The sequence below is a fragment of the Osmerus mordax genome, chromosome 9 (genome assembly GCF_038355195.1).
Source record: "Osmerus mordax isolate fOsmMor3 chromosome 9, fOsmMor3.pri, whole genome shotgun sequence".
In the NCBI taxonomy this organism is placed as follows: Eukaryota; Metazoa; Chordata; class Actinopteri; order Osmeriformes; family Osmeridae; genus Osmerus; species Osmerus mordax.
Genome location: NC_090058.1, coordinates 15108218 through 15133801, shown reverse-complemented (window position 1 = coordinate 15133801; position 25584 = coordinate 15108218). Strand labels below are relative to the sequence as shown.

Below are 25584 nucleotides of genomic sequence, written 5' to 3'. Positions count from 1 at the left end.
TCACTCACATCCTCCTCTCACTTGAGGAAGGTTTCTGGGTCATTTCTCCTGAGCAGGCTCGTCCGTTGTATGTGGGCAGTGTTATTTTGAGCCATGGCTATGTTCTCTCTCTCCCCTCCCTCTCTTTCTCTCTTTCTCTCTTTCTCTCTTTCTCTCTTTCTCTCTCTCTCTCTCTCTCTCTCTCTCTCTCTCTCTCTCTCTCTCTCTCTCTCTCTCTCTCTCTCTCTCTCTCTCTCTCTCTCTCTCTCTCTCTCTCTCTCTCTCTCTCTCTCTCTCTCTCTCTCTCTCTCTCTCTCTCTCTCTCTCTCTCTGTGTTGGAGAGTTGTGTCTCTGAGGTTTATTTTGGGGTTGTCTTATCACAGCTGTTGTATCTGTGGTGGCTGATTCTCTGGGCCCCTCGCTCCACTTCTTTCCCCTCCTCGTTCCTGTCCCGTCCTGGTAAGAGGAACTTCACTCCTTCCTATGTCTGATTAGGACATTTAAACAAGTGCATGGTGTAGAATGTATATTACTCTTCAATAACTCTTCAATAACTGCAACTTCTACAAGGTTTCCTGACGTCCATACTGTTGACCAGATTTTCGGGATTACCGTTCTTTATATGAGCTTTGCATTGTAATTGTTGATGATAAATGTTTACTGATTTGGAGACAATGACGATGGACTGTTTGTCCTTTGTTTGTTTGCAAACAAACTGAAAATGTTTCATGTTTTTACGTGTCCAGTGAAACATGGACTCCAACCTTATGTGTTTGGTTCTTGGAATCGACCTACTTGGAAAGACAGCTACTTGAAAAATGTTTACATTTCTGTTGCAGTAGCTATACAAGACATCCAATTTAACTAGACAATATGTATAATTAACTTGGTGGATTTGGTGAATATATTTGAAAGTAATAATATGTATTTTTGTATATATGTAACAATTTTTGCATATGTGTAACAGGTTGTCTCTGCTGGATTTATCTAACACGTAGTTTTCCATGGTTACTTAGTAAAGTACTTTGAAGTACAGTTCAGTTTTGGGGGTAATTAAACAAATATTGCACACATGAAGTCTACCATAAACATCAACAGGGGGGAATAGAAATAAATAAATAACGTGACCATATTAAGTAGTTCCTAAAATAGCTTGTGGGCCCAGAACAGGTGCCATGTGCTCAACTTGTGAGAGCAGGGGGACCAGGGGAGTGAGAAAGCTGTGCAAGCAAGCTCGTTTTACATAGATAAACAGGCTTGAGCCACGGGATACCAGAACCCACCAGGACACACACAATACTGAATTTTGACAGATTAGATTGCAAATCTTATTTACATATTGTTAAAGTCTGAAGCCGGTTAGATACAAATAACCACTACGGTAAGACATTAGATAACTGGCAGATACTTTCTCATTGACTTTCATATGAGTTCCTGATTATTCACAGATTCCCCCTCAAATCCGCAAAATAAAAAAGCGAATCTCTGGCAAAAACAAAACAAAAAAACATTTACCTGTTGTCCCTAACAACCAATACGATTTTCCTCTCAGTGAAAGCCCTTTCACAGTAAAATGGAGACCGTTCAGGAGAGCAGCCCTGTGGAGGTGCCGGCACCCGGGGGCCCTTCTGAGCCCCAGGTGGACCTGACTGAGGACTTCTGCCAGCAGCTGGAGGACATCATCAGCACGTACCAGACGGCTGAGGACAACGGCGAGCCAGAGGACACAGACGAGCTCTCCGCCGGGAAAGATTCCGGCGGACCCAAAGACCAGAGATTGGAAAAGAAGATGCTCAAGAGCCTGGGTGGGTTCTCTGTTCTGTGTGCCTGGGTCACTATCTGCGAGCTAGCACAGAAGTACATGAAAAAATACACACAGACGTTCATGAATAAGTGCACTGATTGTTGCATGGAAGCATTGCACACTATTCTAGTTTTGATATTTCCATTCAGGGAAGGAGGCCATGCTTTTAATGCAAAGTCTGAACAAACTTGGGACCCCGGAGGCAAAACTGGAGGCTATCATCAAAAAGCATGCTGAGCTGGTGAGTGACTCTAAACCTGTGGCACATTTGCTCTAGCATACAGCTGGGGAGGAAACTGTTACAGTAACATAGATATATCTGTGTGTGCATGTGTGTGTGTGTATACGTGCGTGTACGTGCATGTGCGTGTCTGTGTGCTTATATGGATGTGTGTATACCTGCGCGTATGTGCTTGTGCATGTTCTTCCATGTGTCTGTGTGTGCGTGCTTCTTTGTGTGTGTGTGTGTATTTCTATGTGTCTGTATATGTATGTGCTTCTATGTGTATGTGTGTGTGTGCATGGCAGCTGGAGGAGCACCGGAGCGACCAGAAGCAGCTGAAGATGCTGCAGAAGAAGCTACTCCAGGTGATGAAGGAGAAGGACCAGCTCCAGAGTGAACACAGCCGGGCGGTGTTGGCGCGCAGCAAGCTGGAGGGGCTCTGTCGAGAACTGCAGCGACACAACAAGACCCTGAAGGTAAGTCTCCAACTGTCCAACTGTACGCTTCCTGGTACAGTAAGTGTGCTGATGCAGATACTGTGGAAAATAAGTTGAGGATTCCGTGCTTTAGTTTGGATGCTGCTTGAATGTTGGTTTTGGTGAGGTGTAAAACGAATCAAGCACAGTTGGTGTGCTGATGCAGACACTGTCAAAACAAAGTGAAGGGGTGAGACGAATGTAGTTTGGATGCTGCTTGCATGTGGTTATTGAGGGTAACCGTGGGCCTGGTCCAATCACAGGAGGAGACGCTCCAGAGGTGCCGGGAGGATGACCTGAAGAGGAAGGACATCACCACTCACTTCCAGAGCACGCTCAGCGACATCCAGGCCCAGATCGAGGAGCACAGCAGTCGCAACACCCGGCTGTGTCAGGAGAACAGCGACCTGGCGGAGAAACTCAAAGGGCTCATCTCGCAGTACGACCAGAGAGAGGCGGTACAGGCCTACGTTTTAGCATGGTGGGAGGGCGGGGGGGCGGGGGGGGGGGGGTTGGGAGGGGTGGAGAGAGAGTTTAAAATTAACTCAGTGTCTGCTCTCTCCTCTTGTTCTGCTTTAATGATAGTCCTGTGTGATATAACACATTTTACTTTGTTCAATATTAATTATCATTGTCATCTGAATATTGAGGTCAATCTTACAATGGTGTTCTTTGTCCCATTCAAAGTAGCTCATAGCTGTGCTTACATCAAGCACATAGATATGAGATATATTTTCAGTAGAAACAAGTAATTTCGAAATCTTTGTCTTCTTCCTTGCAGAACCTTGAGAAGGTGTTCAAACACAGAGACTTGAAGCAGAAGTTGTTGGAAACCCAACTTGCACAAGCAAACCTAATCCTGAAAGAAGCAGAGGAGAAGCACAAGATAGAGAAAGAGCTTGTAAGGGCCAACTGCACTGACAGGAGAATGACTGAGCTCAAACGTGAGATAACATTAATGCAGCAAACACGTATTCACAGACCTCTGTTCTCCACAGTTACTGAAGCAGGCTGCAGAGTGGAAGCTACAAGTCAGGCATATGAGAGAGAATGAAAACAGCATGAAAGCCCAAGTAAGTCATATGTCATTCTGTTATCACACATTAACTAGAAGTAATGTAATAATTGTGACTAAACCTTTGGAGCCAAATGGTTCCAAAGGTTTAAAATACCATGAAAACCTTTCAATCGAATTTAAATGTAAGACCTTTAAAGTCACAATTAGTTCAAGTGTCATTTAGTGGAAATTTGATGTCATCCAAATACGTCCACCTGTTGACTGCTATATGTGAGTGTGGAATGTTCTGAGTGCGTCATCTTATGTCCTTTCTGACTTCTGGGATGGCATCTTCTCCCTCAAGCTCTCCATGTACTCTGAGAAGTTTGATGAATTCCAAGGCACCGTATCCAAGAGCAATGGTGTGTACGCAAGCTTCAAACAGGACATGGACAAGGTTAGTATCACACCTATGGTACATGTGGCATACTATCGTGTCATTTCCAAGCATGGAGACCACGTTTCCTGTACACGGTTCAAGTTGGAATCCTGTCTCCTAGATGTCTAAGAAGATGAAGAAGCTGGAGAAGGAGTCTCTGTCCTGGAAAACTCGCTTTGACGGCTGCAACAAAGCTCTTGTTGATATGGCTACAGATGTAAGAAACATCAGCCTTTATATTGCCTCATCTTCTAGTTGAAATAACAAAAAATGATTCAAACAGGAAGTCATCATAACTGGTTTTCTCACTTTAATTCAACCCCATACAGAAAGCCCTGAAGGAGAAGGAGTTTGAGCTGTTTACTGTGAAGAACCAGAAGCTGGAGAAACTGTGCAGGGCCTTGCAGGAGGAGAGGAAGAGCCTGCATCAGAAGCTACAGGAAGCGCAACAAGGGGGCACCAATGGCGGCGAGACGTTGGAGACGGTGACCACAGAGGTTCCGGAAGCAACCGAAGAGAAGGCTAACCAGAGCCCTTCTGTTGCCGCAACAACGAATGCCTCTGAGGCTGCCTCAGAAGCTGCGTCCGAGGCGCCTGTCGTCTCCACCCCAGTTGAGACACCGCTGACGAGGGAGCTGGCAAGCCTGAAGGCAGAGCAGAGCCGCCTGCAGGAGATCGCCTCCTCCTTCACCATATCCCATGTCTTGGAGCAGTTCTCTGAAGACACTGAGTCCAGTGAGAGTGTGGAGTCACATGGACACACTGAGGCCAGCCAGGGCCCTGAGGAAAACCACATAGAAGAATGTAATGGATGCCATGGTGATCACACCGAGGAGACAACCGTGTCACATGACCTCACCAACCAGGAAGAAACGCTGGGAGGAGAAGCTCAGGAGTTGAGAGATGAGGAAATGGAGAATGTTGACTAAAGCAGCAGAAAAACCTGCTGACTTATATTTCAAATAAATTCCTATTAATAAAGAATAACTGTACATGTGTGCATTGTGTTGTCTTTCTGTTTAGAGAGAGAACAGTTTGTGGTATTATGATCACACATGCTGAAAGGATAGATATGTTAAAATACACTATTAACAAATTTCAAAGGTTTTTGAAGAAGTTTCTTATAAAGTGTTTAAATTTATTGGTCATTTAAAAGTTTGAGATTGATTTATTAAGATAGAAATCAATGTATGTAATAATTTACGTATTAAACAAGTCACATGGTAGTCATTGGTCACTCGAATTAAATTGCAAAAAATCTATTCATGCCATTAATCTACATAATAAAAAGGGGCCAGAATAAAAAGGGTGTTTGTCTAGGATTCTCCAAGACAAACACAAGAGGGCGCAGTTCTACCACTGCTATGGGACTTACAGGCCGACGTTCATTGGAGACATATATATGCCCAGCGATAAGACGGATATCCCTTGTCAGGAATAGATAGATTAAAATGAGTTAATGTTCTCAGCTGCAACTACAGTGTCCAATTTATGGTATTATATGGCTGACTTCTTGTCAGTTGTCCTTTTAAAATACAGTTTCTATTTTTGTCTAGGATATATAAATTCCACAGTATCAGGCCCTTCAACAAAAAGGTTAAATAGATGACGTTTAAGCTCCAAAGGTCTGTCATTGTAAGCTGAGTTACAAATTTGTGACTAAATAACTCAGGAACAGAGTTGAACTGTAATTCAGATTCATGGTTACCCATAATGCCCTCAGTCAATTATTTATCATCAGTTCGCACAGTCGACCGTGTGTAACATATTTATAAAAACAATTTCTGAAAAACTGGACTTCACTGGGAGACTGGGCCAATGATGATACAGTTTGAGTTTTGAGTACTTTAAAGTTATTACGTAAATAGAGTTACGCCAATGGGCAATGTGTAAGAAAGGCTCTTATGATTTTACAATCGAACACATAGAATCTTGTATCATCACCTGTATTGTCATGCTTTCTGAAGAAGTGTGGCACTTGGCCTGTACAGATGTGCATACTAAAAAGTGAAAAGTGCTCTCAAATAATGGTATCCTGTTTCCATTCATAGGGACATGGGTCTATGCAGGTTTCAGATTTGACATAAAGAGAAAACAAACTATAAACTCTCAAGTAGCTTATAAAATATATCTTTCACTGCTTCTGGCACCCTTCGCTCGAACCATAGTTCTTTTTTTTGGGAAGGGAGGTAAGCCCTGAAAAAACACATAATTGGTTAATTTTGTGAGTAATGTTAATGATTCCAAAGTGCTTTAAGGTTTACAGAGTTAAATAAGTTAAGTTATTTAAGCGTAAGTATGAGGATAGAAAAGTTCTGAGAATGGAGAACAGGTGTAGAGTGATGTAATGACCCCTCGTTTGTTTGACCAATGTTTGAGGTCTGGTGATTGAGTCCAGATGGTGGGCAATAACATTGCTTCACATGCTTACCATAAATCATCCCAAGCTGTCGACTGAGGTTGTCATAGGTTGCTGAAATAGACTCGTTGATTTAGTAAGTTACTTTCAAATGATTGGAATAGAGAGACATGAAAACAACAAGGTGAACCGTGTAGCCTATTACAAGGTTAGCTTTCTCTTGGACCAACGACTTTTTATTTGAGGCTTGGACTTTGACCAACCCACTCGCCACAACTCTATTGTGACAGAGGATGTAGCATAGCTATATAGACTATACAAGATATCGATGTGACATGATGAGTTGGTGGGGACATGGTTAAAAGAGTTAAAGCAATGCTAAATGTAGATGAACTGCTCGGCTGCATCGGAGACTTCGGACCCTATCAAAAGCGGATCACAGTACTTGGATCCCTCCCTGTGTTACTTTTTGCTTTCGTGCTGGTCGGCGTCGTGTTCCTCGGATACACTCCAGATCACTGGTGTCGGTCTCCTGGAATAGATGACATCCAGGAGGAATGTGGATTGACAGAGAGCCAGCTGAAGGAACTGACCGTGCCCCGCAAGGAGGGGTCAGGCGACCTCAGACGCTGCCAGAGGTTTGCGGTGGACTGGAACAACTGCAGTGACCTTAGCCGATGGCACTTAACGACACATTTCAACCAGACTGTTTCATGCGACAGTGGATGGGTCTTTAATGCGACCCGCAATACGATTGTTTCCGAGGTATAGGACTATGAACTACATGTCCCCTGCAGTTGAATTGAATTCAAAGACGAATTAAGTTACCCAGAAATAGGCCAAAACATACACACAGAAACAGTATTATTTTATGTATTTGCCTTGACAGCATTGTGAATGCACATTTGTTAGTTGCTCAAAAGCTGAAATGTTTGTCCATTTTTGTTAAAGTTTTCTTTAGTTTGTGAGGATTCATGGCTCGTTGGTCTGGCCCAAGTATTCCTTGCTGCAGGTTTCTTCATTGGCTCTTTTGTCATGGGATACTTGGCTGACAGGTATACACAGGCCTGCTATGTGTTAGTATGTATTTCTATCAGTTGTCTTTTACAGCCTAACGTTAATTCTTCTACAGCACCTTTTTAAAATAACACATTTTTTAACTCTTATCCCTCAGGTTTGGCAGGAAGCCATGTTTTATCTTGTCAATGTTTGGCCTTGGGGTATCAGGAATAGGTGTCATGCTTTCGCCTAATTACCCCCTACTGTTGTTCTTCCGGTGTTTGCAAGGATTTTGTGGAAAGGGAGCATGGACAGCCACCTACGTTCTAGGTAGATTTTTCGGTTTCCCAATTACCATTAAAAATAACCGACAATCTATGGATAGACAAGTAAAGCTGCAGGGTAAAGCTAATCAAAATGTGTATTTGTTTTTGATCTAGTGATAGAGTTCTTTGGATCGAACAACCGGAAATTTGTGTCTGTGGTATTCCGTACCTTCTATTCAGCTGGCATGGTTATTTTACCTTGCCTGGCCTATATCATGCCTTCATGGAAAATGCTGCAGCTGGCCATGACCCTACCCTCCTTCCTTTTCATCTCGTACTACTGGTAGTCAACAAAACACACACACACGACACACACAGACACAGACACACACTTATGGAAGGGAGTTCCATCCAGACTGTTTTGATAACTCATAAATGATAACCCTAAGTACATTTGTAAGAATATCACAATGCTTTGAGACTGTGCACATCTGAGACATAGATGGGCTTTCATTTAAAGGTTAATTCCGGAATCTCCTCGCTGGTTGTTATCCCAGAGAAGAAACAAGGAGGCCATGGCTGTTGCTGAACGCATTGCCAAGTGCAACAAGAGAACTCTCCCGCTTAATCTCAAAGAGGTACGACAACCTCTGGAGAAGCCGGCATCGTGGTAGGATAAAATACGTTTCTTTACTAAACAAGTGACAAGTGCGTTGTGCGAATGGCCACTGTGACATCTCTTTCAGTTGGACGTTGTACAGGAGAAACAGGAGGTCAGTCGTCTGTCCTTTATGGACTTATTCAGGACAAGAATGATGAGGAAAAACACCCTGATCCTCATCTATGCCTGGTCAGAACTCACCCACCTATGTTTAATCTTTCATAATGATCCTGTCCAGTTCACATGTGTTGGTTCTTTTTAGGTTTTCATGTTACCGAAATGTACGGTGTCCAATCTGTCATATGTTTAGGTTGAGTAGAGTACTGTAAGGTTGAGTAGAGAAGCACTAGGGGATTAGAGGAGAGAAATTGTTAATTAGTGAAAAAACCTATTCCTCTCCCTTCTCTCTATCCCACTCCCTCTCCATCTCCTTCTCCCAACCTTTTCCCTTTCTCTCACCCCTCTTCCTTTCCCTCTCCTCCTCTTCCTCTCCCCATCTCTCTCCGCTCCCTCTCACACCCCTCTTCTCTTCCTTTACCCCTCTCTCTCCTCCCCTCCTCTCCCTCTTCTCCTCTCTACCCCTCCTTCTTCCTCTCCTCTCCCACTCCTCCTCTTCCTCTACCCCTCCCTCTGTCCCTGCCTCTCCCTCTCCTCTCCCTCTCTTTCTCCCTCTTCTAGGTTCACAAGCACTGTTGTTTTCCAAGGCCTGGTCTTGCGTCTTGGGATCACAGGAGACAACATCTTCCTAGACTTTTTCATCTCTGCCGTAGTGGAGCTACCCACTGGTCTGATATTCTACCTGTTGGTAGACCGGATGGGACGTCGCCCCCTAATGGCTGTCTCCAACTTCATCGGAGGTGTCTCTTGTCTCATAGTCCCCTTCGTGCCCATGGGTAGGTGGATTTCTGCTTAGGAACGGTTAAGAATGAGCATGTGTCTATTGTTTCTTTCAGGTGTCGTGTTTTGTTCATTTGCTGGAGCTTTGCAGCAACTCATGTCATGTCCTTGATATTTTCCTTCATCCAAAGACCTCCTGTGGTTGAAGAAAACCATAGCCATAATTGGGAGGCTGTCTGTAGCTATTGGGTTTGAGACAGTTAACTTTGCCAACACAGAGCTCTACCCTACACCCCTCAGGTAAGACAGGGCATACTAACAGGACACAGACAACTAGCATGCCAATATGGTGCCCATGCCAGTAAATATTGAAAGTCATGCTACTTGATAATGAATGAATATGGTAGCTGATTGTCATAATTGATAATGACTGTACACTGTATATTTGATAATGATTTTCATGATGTTTACACTTGACATTGATGATATAACTAATGTTCTATCCTATGTGCTAAACCTACAACCCTAATTCCCAAAAAGTTGGGATGTTGTGTATGTGTGTAAAATAAAATAAAAAACAGAATACAATGATTTACAAATCTCATAAATCCATTATGTTATTCACAATAGAACATATAAAATGTGTCAAATGTTTAAACTGATGAAATGTACCATTTTAAGGAAATAATAAGGTAATTTTGAATTTGATGGCAGCAACATGTCTCAAAGTTGGGACAAGGCCATGTTCACCACTGTGTAGCATCCCCTCTTCTTTTAACAACAGTCTGTATCTGTCTGGGAACTGAGGGGACCAGTAGCTGGAGTTGTGGGAGAGGAATGTTGTCCCTTTTGTGTCTGGTACAGGATTCTTGATGCTCATGATACTGGGGAGGCGTGTTGTCTGAAGCAACTGAAGCGCAACAACTAGCTAAATCAATTGCAGATATCAGAACAGTGTGTTAATTACTTTGTCTTTGCATCGTACCAGCTGAGTAACAGAATGCAGTTTTATAAACCATCTGTGATCTGACAAGGTGGCTATGGTTATAGGGTGGTTATAGGTGGCTGTGACGTAGATAGGTTTGGTTTTGCCCCGCGTATACAAAACCTGAGCTGAAAACGGGTGAGAAACTGTTCAACGGTCTAACTCAATTTTAAAGATGCTTTACAGCATCTTTAAAATTATACATTTCATCAGTTTAAACATTTGACATGTTTTATATGTTCTATTGTGAATAACATGATGGGTTTATGAGATTTGTAAATCATTGTATTCTGTTTTTGTTTATATTTTACACAACGTCCCAACTTTTTTGGAATTGGGGTTGTATACTAGCCTACATTTTAGAATGTTAACCTCTCTCTAACAAAAGGCTAATGAGAACCTGTCTGACAGGAACCTGGGAGTGTCTGTGTGTTCCTCAGCCAGTGACATTGGGGCGATTGCTGCCCCATTCCTGCTCTACAGCCTGGCCAGCATATGGCAAGAGTTGCCTTTGTTTCTCTATGGTAAATAAGCCCTTGCTTTCTGCCTAGGATGTTCATTCACACAGCAACGCTTCAGAAACATCTATCTGGAACATAGTAGATTTAAGGATAGACAGTAGGGGCATGTCCCTTCCCCAATCAAGAGACCAGTGAAACATTCCCACCAATCGTTAGCAACAGAGCTGGGGATAGTGTTAGCAGATAGGGTGCTATAAATGTTTGTCCCCACCAATGTTCAAACCAAACCTGGTCTGGAATACCAAAACCAATACTAAACAGAACTCAGTGCAGTGCAACTGTGTCCCCTTTTTTTGTTGCAGGTGCCATGTCTGTGCTGTACAGTGGACTGGTGATGCTGCTGCCAGAGATGAGAGGAGTGGATCTGCCTGAGACCGTGGAGGAGGTGGAGATGTTGAAATGGTAGAGTACAGGACAGCAGTGCATCTGCGTATGACACACACACTCGTCTTTCAAATCAAGACAGAAAAACAAAACTACCAGGTCATGAGATCAGTCAGACACAATATTCCATGCACTGTATTTATTCCGGCTTGTTTATCTCTTTGATTTGTTTATGTTTATTTTTATTTTTTTGGTTTACCAGGGGTAAGTATAAGGAAAAGCAGTACAGAAATGAGTCAGTTGTTGGCCCTCTGACTTCAACTTGCTAGCTGTGAAGATGCTCTTCTGGAATCCACTGGCAACTCTTAAACTCCGTCAATGTTATAAGCTGCTGAGGATACTGTGGAAGAAATTGGGATTTCCTGTGTGCTTACATTATTCACTAATCAATAGAACTAGTCATTGGATGCTAGTTAGTATGTTCTCATGTGAGCTTGCTATTAATAAGAGTAGATTGTGTCTATGTGTCAGGGTTAATAGATGTTCGGAGTCAGGAGAAAGTACTGGGTAAACACGCCAAATATGACCTCTCTAGTCTGAGAGTCGTCATGGGTTGTGAGCTGTGAATCTCTTTCTCTGAGACTGTTGTAACGGCATTACTGCCTGACTGTCACTATGTTTACATTCTTGTGCCTTATAAAAGATAGTCCTCCGGCCTTCAGAGCGGAGAGAGACATGATTGAGACCTAAGCTTGGTGTTGTGTTGTCATTTATTGTCAAAGGTCTGGTTTTCTCTCCCAATCTGCAGATTGATCATACTTCAAAATCCAGAACTCAACTGAACTTAGTAACTCAAGAGAAGAGACAGACAAAACACTTTCTTCATCAATACACAGAGCTGTTGAATATATTAAGGTTGAATTTAGATTTCATGAGACCAGCCTTAACTCCTTTATTCTAGCAAGAGAACCTCAAATTAGCTCAAAGCTAACGGTGGCTAACTGTCACTTCTCATAACATACAAAATATGCAAAAGACTAAAACGAAGTCATCATACAAATCATTATAAAAGTACACTAACACTATTTCAGCTATTGAAATAATCTTGCCATAAATCGTAACGGAATCAGTTAGTCAAAGCTGGCCCCATGCTCGTGTCCAGCTCATAGTCAATCAGTTGATGTGTCTCATCCTTCCTATATTGATCCAAGCAGACAAAGTCCCTGCCACCTGACAGCAAATGGTCCAACCAAGGTTACCAACTAATATTGGGTTGATCTAGAGGGGTTGGAGGGGATATTATATTATTGTATATTATTATTGTATTATTGTATATTTTATTTAATTCTAATTCCACTTAGTGCTGCTAGTTTATGTACCCTTAGTATAGATAGTCCACATATTAAAATGTTAGGTCCCTATATGTTTATTTTATGCACCTTCCTGCCAAAGCAAATTCCTTGTCTGTGCAAACTTTCATGGCGAATAAATCCCATTCTGATTCTGATTCTGATAATAGACCAGTAGATGAGAGTGGTTGGGTGAATTGAGTTAAATGCTAGAATAGTCCCAGGCTGCTGCTATGTGTTATTCAGTGGGTCTGGAGAGTACAGGTGCAGGAGGAATCTTGGTTTTTCACGTCTCAGACCAAGTATAGAAACCTGCATCTGAACGAATGATACCTCGTCTGACTTTATGAAACTTGATTGTTGAAATCATTAAAAAGAATTGGGGGCAATATTTCGAAAGTTAAAAAAAGTTCAGAGACACTCCTGCCAAGATGTATTTCCCCCTGTTTTAATATGTACATGGAGTACTTGCTGAGCTATAATGTCTGTCTGTTTTCTTTTTATATGACCTATTCTGCAAACACTGTCTAGGGGCCCTTGTCAGCTTGTCCAATAGGAGGGTAGAATAGAGAGCCTGTTTTCCATCAAAGGAACATGTATTGCAGCCATGGCCCTACTTCTGCCCCAGTAATGATGCAGATATTGAACCAGGACGTTAGGAGGAATAAAACAATAATTGGATACATTTGCATTTTCAACATCCCAATAGCCATTTTCCACATCCAGAGGACAATAGCCTTTGTTTTCGCTTAAAGAAAATAATCATAACATAATTGTTGGTTGGTGTATGTCGAGGTCTTTGTTCCATCGTGAATAACCCACACAAGCATCACTGCCAGTGACAAAAGATGGCCTAAATAAATGGCCTTGATTGAATAGGAAGACGTGTAACATGCATTCTAGTGAAAATCCCTGATATGAATGAGAAGCAGTGTTTTCTCAAGCATGACTCGCCCTGATTCTGCAGCAGAAGGAAGGACTGCACAGAGCAGTGGGCTAGACCGCAGTAAGTTCTTCCACCCAAAGTATGCAGAAGTTTAAGTTGGCAAAATGTACCAAAATAATCACTATAACTTTATTCTTTCCTGTTTTGTCCAAAATGCTGTGTTCTCCAACCTGTATCTGTATTACATATTTAAACGAAGAACAACTTCAAATTTCAAACAAAGTTAAATAAAGACGTGAGAAATGTGTAATTGTGTAATGTCTTTTCCTTTGGTGGGTCTGCTATAATTGGTATTTGACAAAGACTGTCAGCCTGACGCACATAACAGGGACACAGTGACCCGTGGTTAAATAGGGGGTTGAGGCAGCTGGGGAGGTGATATATTCAGAGGAATTCAGCACTAAGTCGTAGAAAACAACTAACGAGTTTCAAATTTGTTAAAACGTTTAGGGCTAGACATTCAGATGTCAATGTCCTCAATTTAAATAGTGCTTTGGAGCTAAACGCAGCGACTGTTCTTGTGTGTGTGGAAGACATCAGTCAAGGTAGAAAACTTTTGACAACCCTCAGGATATCTGTGCACCATGCCTGAAGAGGAGGACTGGCAGAAATTGGCAAATGTTATCCTGCACTGGAACAGCAACAGGCTTGACTTGTTTGAAATAAGTCAGCCAAGTAAAGTACGTACACTTCTTGGAACTTCCTCTCATTGACGTCTTATTTTGTTTTCATAAATGTTTTATGCTGCATGTTTTTGATATCCTGACCAGTCTCATTCATGACACCAGAAACAGAGATGTCTGGGCATGTATGTCTTGTCTGTAAGGAAATTAGAATTCCATGGTGAAGATGGGTAGATAGAAAAACACATTATTCTGTTGATATGTTTAAACAAGCTTGTGTTGGAATGTAAGTATGTGTTAATAACTACAAGGGACAGTTCACCCAAAAATCTAAAATACACATTTTCCTTGTGCTATTTATCCATCTGGATTGTTTAGGTATGAGTTTTGTAGTTTGGGAGCTATGAACCATAGAGATGTCTGCATCTCTCTATAATTGAATGGAGTTCGATGGCACTCGGCTTGTGCTGCTGGATTATCTTGACGTGCATTTTAGATTTTTTAGAGAACTGTCCCTTTCAGGTATACATACCAATATTATTACAGTTATAACATAGTAGTTTGTGTAGAAATTGATTCAGGGAAACTGGGTCTGCTTTATTCCATTTGTTGCACAAACATTGTTTACCATCACAAAGTCGTCCAAGGATAATTAATTAGAAAAGGCTCATTATGACATGATCAGCAGTTTTGATTCCCTCCAAAAAAATCCTAAACTCAATGAATTACCAAAACACAAGTATCCCTTCTCTTTTACAACTTCTCCCCAGAGTTTTGAGTTCCAAGGTGTGATGCGCTTCTCCTTGGAGGACCGCACCACGGGGAACTTTGCCACCAAGTGTCTGCGTGTCTGCAGCAGCTCCACCACCCGTGAGGTCATAGACACCCTTCTGGAGAAGTTCCGACCAGACATGAAGATGCTGTCCACACCATACTGTCTGTATGAGGTCCACTCTGGGAAGGGTGAGTCTCCTAGCCCTGGAGAAAGAACTCTGCAGACCTGTAAACATCTCTCTGACATGAAAAAACATCCTCAAAATGAATACGTTACAGTACAATTATAGTTTCTTTTTCACCTTAAATGTCCATTCCAATAAGTGTGCTAAAGTTAATAAGATTAGTACATAGTAAGCTCATAGCACCTATTTACTTTCCTTTCTTTTATGGAAGAAGAGCGTAAACTGGACCTGAGGGAGAAGCCTTTAGTTGTGCAGTTACACTGGAACACTGACAACAGAGAAGGTTGCTTTGTCCTGAGGAATGAACAGGACATCCTCCTTGAGGTAACCGGTCTTTTAAACCTCGATGTCCAACGTAGCTTTGATAGATCCTGTGGATATGTTCTCCTTGTCACTTTAGCTCATAGAAATTCTTCTGTGACTAAATTGGTCGGAGAGAAACTATGTAGAAGTGAAGGAATAAAAGTTGATCTGTGCGATTGTGTAAATAAATAAACATATATAGGCCAACTGCCATGAGAGGAAGGAGAAGGGGGGAATGATACAGAACTTCAAGAGGACACTGTCACGGAAGGAGAAGAAGAAGAAGGAGAGGAGCACAGATGCAGACCTCAACACCAAGACTGAGGGCCAGTCTTCAGGAAAAGAGTATGGCAATATTCTAGGCAGTTATCCCAGGTGTTCAGCAATAAGATAACTGTCATTAACCATTAACCCACCCTTAGGTACTTTGATGACAGGAAGTTAGGTCACAGGGAGCACAGTGCAGGTGGGTTAACCTGTTCTTGAATACATTTCACATGACAAACATTACTGTGGTTAGCTTTCATAACCCTAAAAGTATTATTACTTTTTTTAAGGAGAAACTTATTTACAAAGCCTGAGGCCTAACAAGTCAACTCAAAATGGAGACCAGCTTGAAAACACTGACAAACTACAACTCCCTTTAGGGGTCAAATTCAGAGACAACTGTGAGTAAAATTATTTGCTATATCTATGTCCATTGTCATGACAAACTGTCTCTTTGCAACCTCACAGTCCACTTCCTCCACTCTTCTGCCCCCTTCTGGTGTCTCTGTGTCACAGCTGAAGATTCCTTCCTGTCAGCAGTCATCAACTATACCAACAGCTCCACCATTCACTTCAAGCTGTCCCCAGCCTACGTCCTCTACATGGCAGGACGCTATGAGCTCCAGCGTCACGGCAGGTCAGACTCGCCCTCCTCCCCAGAGCAGGCACACAAAGTCAGCTCGCTCGTCAACAAGATGGTGAACCTGACAGAAAGTGTGATTCAGGTGAGCAGGATCCTGCAACCGCTACTCCAAGGATTGATTTCTTAGATTGAGAACATAACAAACACAGAATTAAGGAATATTTCACTACTGTTGCATAACTGTACAGTATCTGTGTCATTGGAAACACATTTACATTTTACATTTAGTCATTTAGCAGACACTCTTATCCAGAGCGACTTACAGTAGGTACAGGGACATTCCCCCGAGGCAAGTAGGGTGAAGTGCCTTGCCCAAGGACACAACGTCATTTTGTACAGCTGGGAATCGAACCAGCAACCTTCTGATTACTAGCCCGACTCCCTAACCACTCAGCCATCTGACTCCCTCTGAAACACCAAAACATGTGTACAACTTCAAATATCTATCTATCTTTCTATTTCCGAATTCTGAAGACACTGTATACTCGAATTGTCAGGATTGCAGGATTAATACAAATTCTTTATTCAATATGAAAGTACTTAACAGAGCACTCTGTGACCAATCTACTGGAGGACACGTAACACAAATGTCATTCAGCACAGAGTGATAAGGATCCTAACACATACCATGTCTTATATAGACTCACAGCATCTGTTCATTCTAAACAACAGTTAATCAATATAAATGTCAGTCACATTATCCTACACAATGATGTCCTGGACTAGAAAACAGACATGCATCTGTTTTCAGTCTCTTCCTATCATTAGCTTAATCCTAAAACAACACAATATTAGTTAAAACAACACAGCCTCAGAACCTGATGTCCCAAAGCTCCTTACCCCCAGGTGATTAAGAACTCTCATGCTGCAATTCCCATAAAACTCATAAAAAGTCATAAAACTCCAGAAGTTGACCATCAAAAATGGAAATTAAACTGACTTTTGTGGGGTCATCACCCTCAGAAATAGTTAATACAGATAGCCATCTGACCTACCATAAACAATCCCCCAACAATTCCTAACACTTTACAACCTCTCAACCTTCTACATACTCAGCTTAATTATCTCCCCTTCCTGCAAACAACATAAATTGTTGTTCCAGTATGTTTCTTATCAATGAACCACATTTAATACACATTAAAGGCAGGGTAGGCAAGTTGCGCGAAGCTAGCTGTTTTAGCTTCTTTTTGACACGATTCAAACCAAAATATCCCACCTCCTCCCTTCATAGCCACTCCCACAAAACTACAGTAACGAGCATTGAGTGGAGAGGCAGAGTGAGCGCAGGTAGGTAGACAGACAGGTAGTCAGGATACCCCTTAATGATCGGTCATGTACAGTATTGCGATGCCCACAGATGTCGGAATGATTTAATATTACCGTCAAACCTTTAGATATATTGGTTGATATCAAGACGTGAAGTTACTTTTGGAAAATATGACAAAAAGTGCTTCTCAACATTCACCCCCTACCTTTAATTGTACATACATCCCAAAATTCTATTACACTATCTAAAAAATATCTAGTGATCTATCGATCTGTCGATCTATCGATCGTTAGGTCTGTCTGTCTGTCTGTCTGTGTACTGAATATAGAGAGCGTTGTGAGTGTGATGTTGTTGTTGTGCTCACCAGAAGCAGCAGGTTATGGCTGGAGCTCTGGCATTCTGGATGGCCAACATCTCAGAGCTCCTGAACTTCATCAAGCTGGACAAGGACCTGAGCCTGGTGACACAGCAAGCACAAGATGCCCTGGCCCATCTGGTGCACAAAGCTTTCAAGTAAGACACTGCGCTAGCTAGCATAGCCTTATTTCTTTATATTTCTTTCTGTCTTTCTTTCTTTCTTTCTTTCTTTCCTAACTTTACTGTATGCCACTCTAACCCTTACTCTGAGAGGGTACATTTCAGTGTTGAGTCTACAATCAGATCAAAGTGGGACATCTAATTATAAGATAATTTGCCATTAATTTGCACTGACCTCATCATACTTTATTGAGTCTATGTTCTCTGTGTAGGAGTCTGGTTGACTGTCTACAGATGGACTTGAAAAAACACATGACAGGGTTCCTGATTGACCCTGAGAGAGAGGATCAACTCCCTGGAATAGGTAGGGTTGGGCTGTGTCTGGAGAAGATGTCCAACCAGTCTCTCCATGCTGACCAACCTGTCTCCCTATTTCCTAACCTTTCTCCCTATCTCCTAACCTGTCTCTCAGTCTCATAACCTCCATCTTCCTCTTTCCAGAAGGAGTGGTGAACACGTTGACGGCCACCATGTCTCTGCTGCGTCGCAGCCGGGTCAACCCCGCCCTCACCATTCAGCTCTTCTCGCAGCTGTTCCACTTCATCAGCGCCTGGCTCTTCAACAGGCTGCTGGGTGTGGAGGCCAGCACCCTGGGCCTGCGGTCCCACTACTGGGGGGCGGCCCTACGCCAGAGGCTGACCGCCATCGAGGACTGGGCTGAACGACAGGGTCTGGAGCTGGCTGCGGACTGCCACCTGGGATGCATCCTCCAGGTGTGTGTCTTGCCTTAGGTTTAGAGTCCTCTTCCACCTTGGGGCTTGTTGAGATAAGATAATAACTTTATTGATCCCCAAGAGGAAATGTACTTGTCACAAACCCTTTTAGACGTCTATACCAACTGAACTTTGATCATGCAGACTAAATACACTGTGATGTGTAATGTTTTCCAGGCAACAATGCTTCTGACCATGAACAAGTATTCCATGCAAGATGCGAAAGAAATCCAGAAGGCCACTTTTAAACTGAACTCCCTGCAGCTTAAAAAGCTGATGAACAGCTACCTTTACGCTACCAATGAGCCACTTATCCCCCCTGTAAGTACACATGAAGTACACACTCAAATGAATTTTGGCAGTTTAGTAGTTGTACGTTCTGGAATCTTCTACAGTAAATGGTATTTATTAAGAACGTAACAGGAATCAACTTTGTTTGTGCATTGGTAGACTTAGGGTTGTGGTGGTAGTTTGAAGTTATTTTGGGCAAACCCCGGCTCACTACATAAAATATAATTGCTGGCTAAGAGTCAATGCCTGACAGGGAACAGCAGGCTGCTTAATTATGAAAATACGTATACCCATCTGTCTTCACTTTTTACTCACTGTAACATGCCCACGTCTGCTCTTATGATGACCTTGGTTCCTCTAGGGCTTGATTGATAGCGTGGTGGCCCAAGCAAAGGTGTCTGCAGATGAGCTTCTGCACTGCGAAGGGCGGGACCTGGAGCTGGAGGAGAGCTTGGACCTCCAGCTGCCCTTTCTGCTCCCTGACGGGGGGTACTCCTGCGAAACCGTACAGGGCATTCCGCATGGCTTCAGGGAGTTCCTGGAACCCATTTGCCGCAAAGGTACGGCAAGTTCTTATCTTTTACCTCATTTTATTTCTATCATTCAAATGAACAATTTCTGGTTCTTAGAATGTGAAAAAAAAACTAGGCATGGCATATCAGGTATGGTTTTAGGCTTTCAAACAAACTTGCTCAGAATTCAAATAGAAATTAAAACCCCTTTCACAAGCAGTCACAAAACCCTAAACCCTCAGAGAAGTAGTCTTGCTTGGTATCCGTTCACCACTCTGTGTTTAGTGATGTACGCCAGAGTGGTTTGACTGTAAAGGAGGGAGAGAGGCAGAGAGAGAGAGAGAGAGAGAGATGGAGGGAGGGAGGGAGAGAGAGAGAGAGAGAGAGAGAGAGAGAGAGAGAGAGAGAGAGAAAGAGAGAAAGAGAGAAAGAGAGAAAGAGAGAAAGAGAGAAAGAGAGAAAGGGGAAAAGAGTGGGAAAGAGAAAGTATTCCATATGTTCTGCTCTCCCCCAGGCCTCTGCACCCTTATTTCTCTCCCCCACTCTAATGGCCTATGGACTGTGTTCTTTGCTGGAGCCAGCACCCCGTCCTCAGGGAGTACCAACTTGGTGAGATCTCATTCAAAATGCATGTGAACCGTATGCCCTTTGAAAGCTGAGAAGGTGACTTATTTCTCAGTTAATGCCTCTTGAAAGCCAACAGCACTAACCTCCATGTCTTTCACCAGCCAGTGGGTAGAGATCCGGAGGTCGTGATCATCACGCTGAAGAAACCCTTGAACAGTGGAATGGGGGTCAGCATTGTGGCTGCCAAGGTAACAGTGACAGATTGGGGCCGGAACAAAAAATCCATAATGTTCCATTTTGAAACTGTTAAACCTCCCCTAACTAGTTAATTTACGTTTTCAATTTTGTGTCGCCACAGGGAGCAGGGCATGGCAACCTTGGAATTTATGTCAAATCTATTGTCAAGGGAGGACCAGCTGAAATGGTGAACTACAATTCCACTTTAGATATATAGCATTATCCCCCAAGCAATTACACACGGGTGCAGAAACAGAATCATTGTATTCAAACTTGACATGACAGGAGAGTTTGTTCAAACACCTCTTCAGAAGGTCCTGTTTTAGTGATGTCATTCGTGTACACACATAGGATGGGCGGCTGTCTGCTGGAGATCAGCTGTTAAGTGTGGATGGACAAACCCTGGTGGGAATTTCTCAAGAAAGGTAGCCTAATACTCCTGGCATTCCCTCAAAGTCACTCAAGCTTTTATTAAATATCCATCTGTATTTTGTGGTTCCAAGTTGAAAGTATTTTAAACCGAATGTTTGAAAATCACTTTTGTTCGTCTGATGTGATGTGAGAGTTTCTGTGACGTCACAGGGCAGCAGGTATCATGATGAAGACCGGACCAGTTGTGACCCTCCAGGTCGCAAAGCTGGGAGCATGTTTCCATGGCCTGGATGCTTTGCTCTATCAACCACCCTCAAAGAAAACAATGGGTATTATGAGCTATTACAATAGTCAAAATCAATAAAGTTATAAACAATGTGCATAATATAGTATGCGTTGTCTAGCCCTGAACTTCGAATCAAACCTGTCTGTTTCCTAGATGGAAGTCATCAGAGCATCTCAACACCAAATGAGAAGTCCCCCGTTCGGAACATTGGTGTCGATCTGAGTACCTCGGGGCTATGGGGGGGCCAGCATGGAGCCAGCAGGAGAAGGAAGGAGCAGCTGCTACTCAAGAACAGACAGCTATATCGCTCCAACCCCAACATGATTGGTGAGGGGTTAATCCACCTCTCATCGTAAACCGAACGGAGTCGCTTCAGGATGATGCTCAACCGTTTCTCTTCCTCAACAGCTCTGGTCTCTGACGAGGGAGAACCTGCTGATCCTGTTGAGATGCGAGGACAATACTCGTCCGTCTCCACCCACGATATTTGCTTTGACGTAAGTGACTGATGTAGGCGTTGGTGTGGCTCGCTACACACACAGACACTATGACTTAGGGGAGAGTGACTCAGACACAGAAAGAATGTTGTGTGTGTTCCTCAGGAGAGTCTAAGGGAATACCAGACGCGGCCAGCACTGAGATCTCAGGACAGGAAAGCCCCAGCTAAACATGAAAGACAACTTCAGAGCCCCAGAGTTACTTTCAGTCCTCTTGAAGAACACATCCCTGACAGGAGGGCTTACATGGTTTGAGACTACTCTTCTATCGAATCTTCACCATTAAAATGTTCATCAAAAAAACCAATATATTCTTATAATTAAGGGTGCCTACGTATTGGGAATGCACTCAAGTTTACATTTGGTTATTTCCCCCCAAAGAGACATGCACACTCTCAGGACAACCTGTGTGTTGAGACTGTGGCGCCCCTAGTGGAAAAGCCACAGGGGCAGGCCAGAGGGAGGATGAGTCACCAGGCCTCTGTCCCTGTCCGCTCCTGCATCTCAACCCATGACCTCCACCTCAAGCTCCCTCCGGCTGCCAGGCACCATCAGAGCAACCGTCAAAGTGGGTCAGGTTACTGGAGAACGCCAGCCATACAGAACCCAGTAACCTCAATACAGCCAATACGCATAGACATCCCTGCAACAAGGCCAATTGACACTCGCCCTCCCCTCACCACCTTCAGGCAAAACACAACATTGCTGACGATGAGGTTGAGCCAAAGCTCAAATGGTGATGAAAAAACACAGCTTATCAATCAGGGGATGAGCTTCCAGAATCATGCAGGTCCTTCTTCCCCAAACCAGAAGCTTCCTCAAGCGTCTGTGAAATCCCAGCCGCTGCAACAACAGCCGAGCATCTATCAAGAACAGCAGACCAGAGCTCCAACAGTCTTCTTTCCGCCAAGACAAACCTCCCCTCACAAGCCGTCCCCTCAGCAGCAGCCAGGTGTTATCTCCCCCAACCAACAAAACCTGTACTCGGATCTCCACCGGGAGCTGTCCGGCTGCAGCGGCTTGTCCCCAGACCCCTGGAAGAGGGCGGCCCGGGAGGCACTGGAGAAGCAGCAGCGCCTCCAGGTTGTGGCCCTGCTGGAGCGTGAGCTACGCGAGCTGCAGGCCAAGGACCAGCACACCCCTGAGGAGAAGGACAGGCTCCGCAGGGTGGGCCTAGAGTGGCAGTTCCAGAAGAGGCTGCAGGAGTTCCAGCAGAACGGAGAAGATGATGAGGAGGAGGAGGATAAGGACGTGAGGATGATCATGCAGCAACTGGAGGTCGAGGACAAGACACAGGTGACTGAACTCACCAAGGTCACTCACTCTAAGGTCAAAAGATCATATAGGCAGTAGGATACTCTGGGTAGGAATGGACAAGAAAAGATTTAGGCGTAGAGCAGATAAAGCTCAATAAACGTTCATTTATAAATACTGCATTAAGTGGGTGGTAACTATAATAAGAAATTGACTGGCGTGTACTAATTTTCAGCTACAAGGGAAGGATCCCTGCAAACTCCAGCAGCACATTGATGAAAACACCAACCCTTCAAGAGAGGACAAGAAAATCACTTCATCAGGTATGAAGAACTTTTATTTCCTTTTAACTTACATATTTTTTGTTTCCTACTGTGAAAAACATGGCTTGTAGCCTTTGTGTTAATTCAACACTATTGTTTACAATGTTTTGTTTTACATTTTTAGGGACAGATCAAGGTTATAATGGATCTGACAAACTTGACGTGCATACAAGGAAACCAGAGGAGTAAGTCTTCACACATATACACACCACTCAGTATCAAGTATTCAAGGAAAAGTTATTTTAACAAAAAATGTGGCTTTACTCTACATTGTATCAAGTATTCCCAACAACATAAATTACATCCAACATATATAATAACATCCATCATCCAGACCAGCGATTAACATTTAACCTTCTGTCATTAAATCACAGAGACCAGAGAGAGACCTTGAGGAGAGAAAAGGCCCCGGAAAAGCTCAGTTTTAAGGAGCGTCAGGGTCTCTTCATGTTGGGCTCCAGAGCCACAGCCAACGTCAAAGCCCTGGAAGCTTCCTGAGGCCTTCCCCAGACAGCATATCAACCAACATATGCAGCCCAGGAAGAAAAAGAAAATGGTCTACAAAGACACAAACTAGCTAGATCTATGTTCTGTAGAACAATAGTGTTTAGCATAGCAGGAGTTTGTATCTAGCTGTAAAGTTGTTGCTGTGTTAGTTTAGCTTTAGTGAGTATTCTCACTTCCTATGTCATGTTAAAATCGACATGTTTGTGCAGTTTTTATAAAACCGAAAGACACAGCATGAATCATGTCACATTCAGCGGTTCAATCAGAGACAAGTGTCCTGTAAGGCACCATTAGCCACTTGATTTTGTAACAACATATATTCTAGTTTATGATGGGTCTATTTAGCTATTTGATGCGTTGATAAAACTGTACTACAGCCTTCTCCTGCTCGTGCGTTTCTATGGACCCAGGACGCAGTCTGCGGATCTCATTGATGGCATCGATCCCAGTCATTTTCCTGGTCTTCACCAGGTAGCAGGCTAGCATGGTCCCGGTCCTTCCATGCCCATGCATGCAGTGCACCGCTACGCCCTGCAGAACAGAGAAGAACTTGTTCAGTCTCAACTTGTTCTGTGGATCCCCAGATACCTGTCCCTCCTACAGTAAACCCCAGATGTGGAAAGAGTTAAGACTGTTTCGTAACTCGGGTAAACATTAACGAGCCATAAGACGCTAGCAGGGTTTTGGTTGGGCCTTACCTCGCCTTTAGTGTTGGACTCCTCCACGATCGAAAGAAATCTCTGAATTTGGTCTGGACTAGGCGGACAGAAGTCTGTTATATTTATGTGGTGCAGTGTCACCCCTGGACAGGTGTCATAGTGAGGTGGTTTTCGTTCACATAAACAGACCAGATGTTTTATGCCATTGTCGAATAGATAGCGATAGTCTGACGGCATTCTGGGGAAAGCCATTCCCGCCAACTTCTGAGGTTCCACCCAGGAGAAGTTTGACGGAGGTGAAGATGCCATCGCAGAATATCCTCCTAAAATGTGAAAGTAATTCAAATCAATTCATTGTCATAGCACAATGTGCAGGCACATATGAAAGCTGTGGCTTCACCAAAAACAGTTTGTGTGTGTGTGTGTGTGTGGGGGGGGGGGGGGGGGAAGAATACCTGCATAACATTAAATAAACACAGCATAGCAAGACACAATATAGTACATATAAATATATAGAACAATCATTTACATTAGAAATGATAAACATATGGCAGTAGTGTGAAAGAAAGTCAAGAGTAGACACTCACAGGGAGGAGAGATCTGGGTGTGAGTGTTAGTAGGTAAGAGGACATAAAGGTGTGTGCGTGTAGGGTTCAAGGGGACTGATGAAGGTAATGTAGGCTAATGGCATTTCCTCATCATGACCAACACAATAAAATCTCAAAGCATAGGGCTCTCGTCATGCACTGGTGGGATCCATAGGCACCACCATTTTCACTTGACATACAGCTGGGTGAAACTGGAAACTTCTTTATGGGAACTGCTTACCTAACAAGGCATAGGTCAGTGCAGTCTGGGAATTCATACTAGCCTTTAGACAAGTTAAATATAGTTTGTGGTCAAATCTCTCAAAACATGGCATTTACTTCAATCCTAACATCATAACTGTACTAAACTACACATGCGTGGACGTATATTGCATCTTCTTGCCAATGGGGTCTTGGTTTAATGACTGTAGATCAACTAGGTAGTTGATCAATGGCAAGTTAGTGTAGCCAGTTTGCGATTAGTTCGCCAATAATATACAGTGTACGCGTTCAGTTGTGTGTAAGCATACAGGCTACTGCTTACAGAAAAGACATCGTCTGTCAAAAATAGTAGTCTTTGTTGGAGAGGAGATACATTTCTAAAGTTAAAGCAGCTAGCTATCGCCAATAAACACAAACGACACACTTACGCTTGTCTTCTGAGGATGGATGATTCGGCAATAGTGTTGTACGGGTCTGAGACAAACTTGCAGGACCAGTTGCAGTATTCTACCTACACTGCTACAGTTACTATATTAATGTGCAAATGCAAAATGCGGAAATTGTCTTCGGCACTTAAAGTGGGATTGTCTGTTCATTGGACAGTAAAGTAGTTAGGAATTCAAGTCTAACCAGCAGGTGGAGACTTCGACTAGGTGTAAAATATACTGTTTCCGGTTCAGGTGGAACTCCCAAATAAATGCCCCCATGAATAAGGAGACAACAAAAATGTATTTATTTAATGCATTAAGACAAAAAATATTAGTAAATTTGAATTCAAATTAAACATCCAACG

The 25584-nt window shown here is 43.1% G+C and overlaps 4 protein-coding genes across 4 annotated transcripts; 3 read left to right on the top strand and 1 right to left on the bottom strand.

The window, feature by feature from the left end:
• The first annotated feature begins 361 nt into the window (after positions 1–361).
• On the top strand, positions 362–4916 carry txlnbb (taxilin beta b). The gene is made up of 10 exons (XM_067242537.1): positions 362–438; positions 1532–1784; positions 1933–2024; positions 2312–2482; positions 2746–2940; positions 3264–3383; positions 3481–3555; positions 3844–3936; positions 4040–4135; positions 4248–4916. The coding sequence occupies exons 2-10, from the start codon at positions 1553–1555 to the stop codon at positions 4845–4847; spliced, it is 1674 nt and encodes a 557-aa protein (XP_067098638.1). The 5' UTR covers positions 362–438; positions 1532–1552; the 3' UTR covers positions 4848–4916.
• A 1583-nt stretch (positions 4917–6499) lies between these two features.
• On the top strand, positions 6500–12025 carry slc22a3 (solute carrier family 22 member 3). The gene is made up of 11 exons (XM_067242986.1): positions 6500–7042; positions 7229–7332; positions 7452–7606; positions 7717–7885; positions 8063–8180; positions 8289–8392; positions 8882–9096; positions 9232–9340; positions 10437–10549; positions 10849–10948; positions 11133–12025. Exons 1-11 carry the CDS (start codon positions 6632–6634, stop codon positions 11197–11199), a joined length of 1665 nt encoding a protein of 554 aa, XP_067099087.1. The 5' UTR covers positions 6500–6631; the 3' UTR covers positions 11200–12025.
• A 1724-nt stretch (positions 12026–13749) lies between these two features.
• LOC136949158 (afadin-like) lies at positions 13750–23393 on the top strand. Its single transcript, XM_067243366.1, has 22 exons — positions 13750–13845; positions 14559–14751; positions 14962–15071; positions 15253–15395; positions 15473–15516; positions 15698–15718; positions 15834–16042; positions 17595–17740; positions 17977–18068; positions 18206–18477; positions 18655–18798; positions 19130–19328; positions 19795–19889; positions 20009–20095; positions 20206–20271; positions 20436–20509; positions 20667–20781; positions 20949–21069; positions 21151–21239; positions 21639–22535; positions 22729–22816; positions 23278–23393. The coding sequence occupies exons 1-22, from the start codon at positions 13750–13752 to the stop codon at positions 23391–23393; spliced, it is 3417 nt and encodes a 1138-aa protein (XP_067099467.1).
• Positions 22822–25375, bottom strand: dusp23b (dual specificity phosphatase 23b). The gene is made up of 3 exons (XM_067243505.1): positions 25220–25375; positions 24022–24305; positions 22822–23854 (listed from the first exon to the last, which is right to left on the bottom strand). The coding sequence occupies exons 2-3, from the start codon at positions 24289–24291 to the stop codon at positions 23669–23671; spliced, it is 456 nt and encodes a 151-aa protein (XP_067099606.1). The 5' UTR covers positions 24292–24305; positions 25220–25375; the 3' UTR covers positions 22822–23668.
• Between the last annotated feature and the right edge of the window lie 209 nt (positions 25376–25584).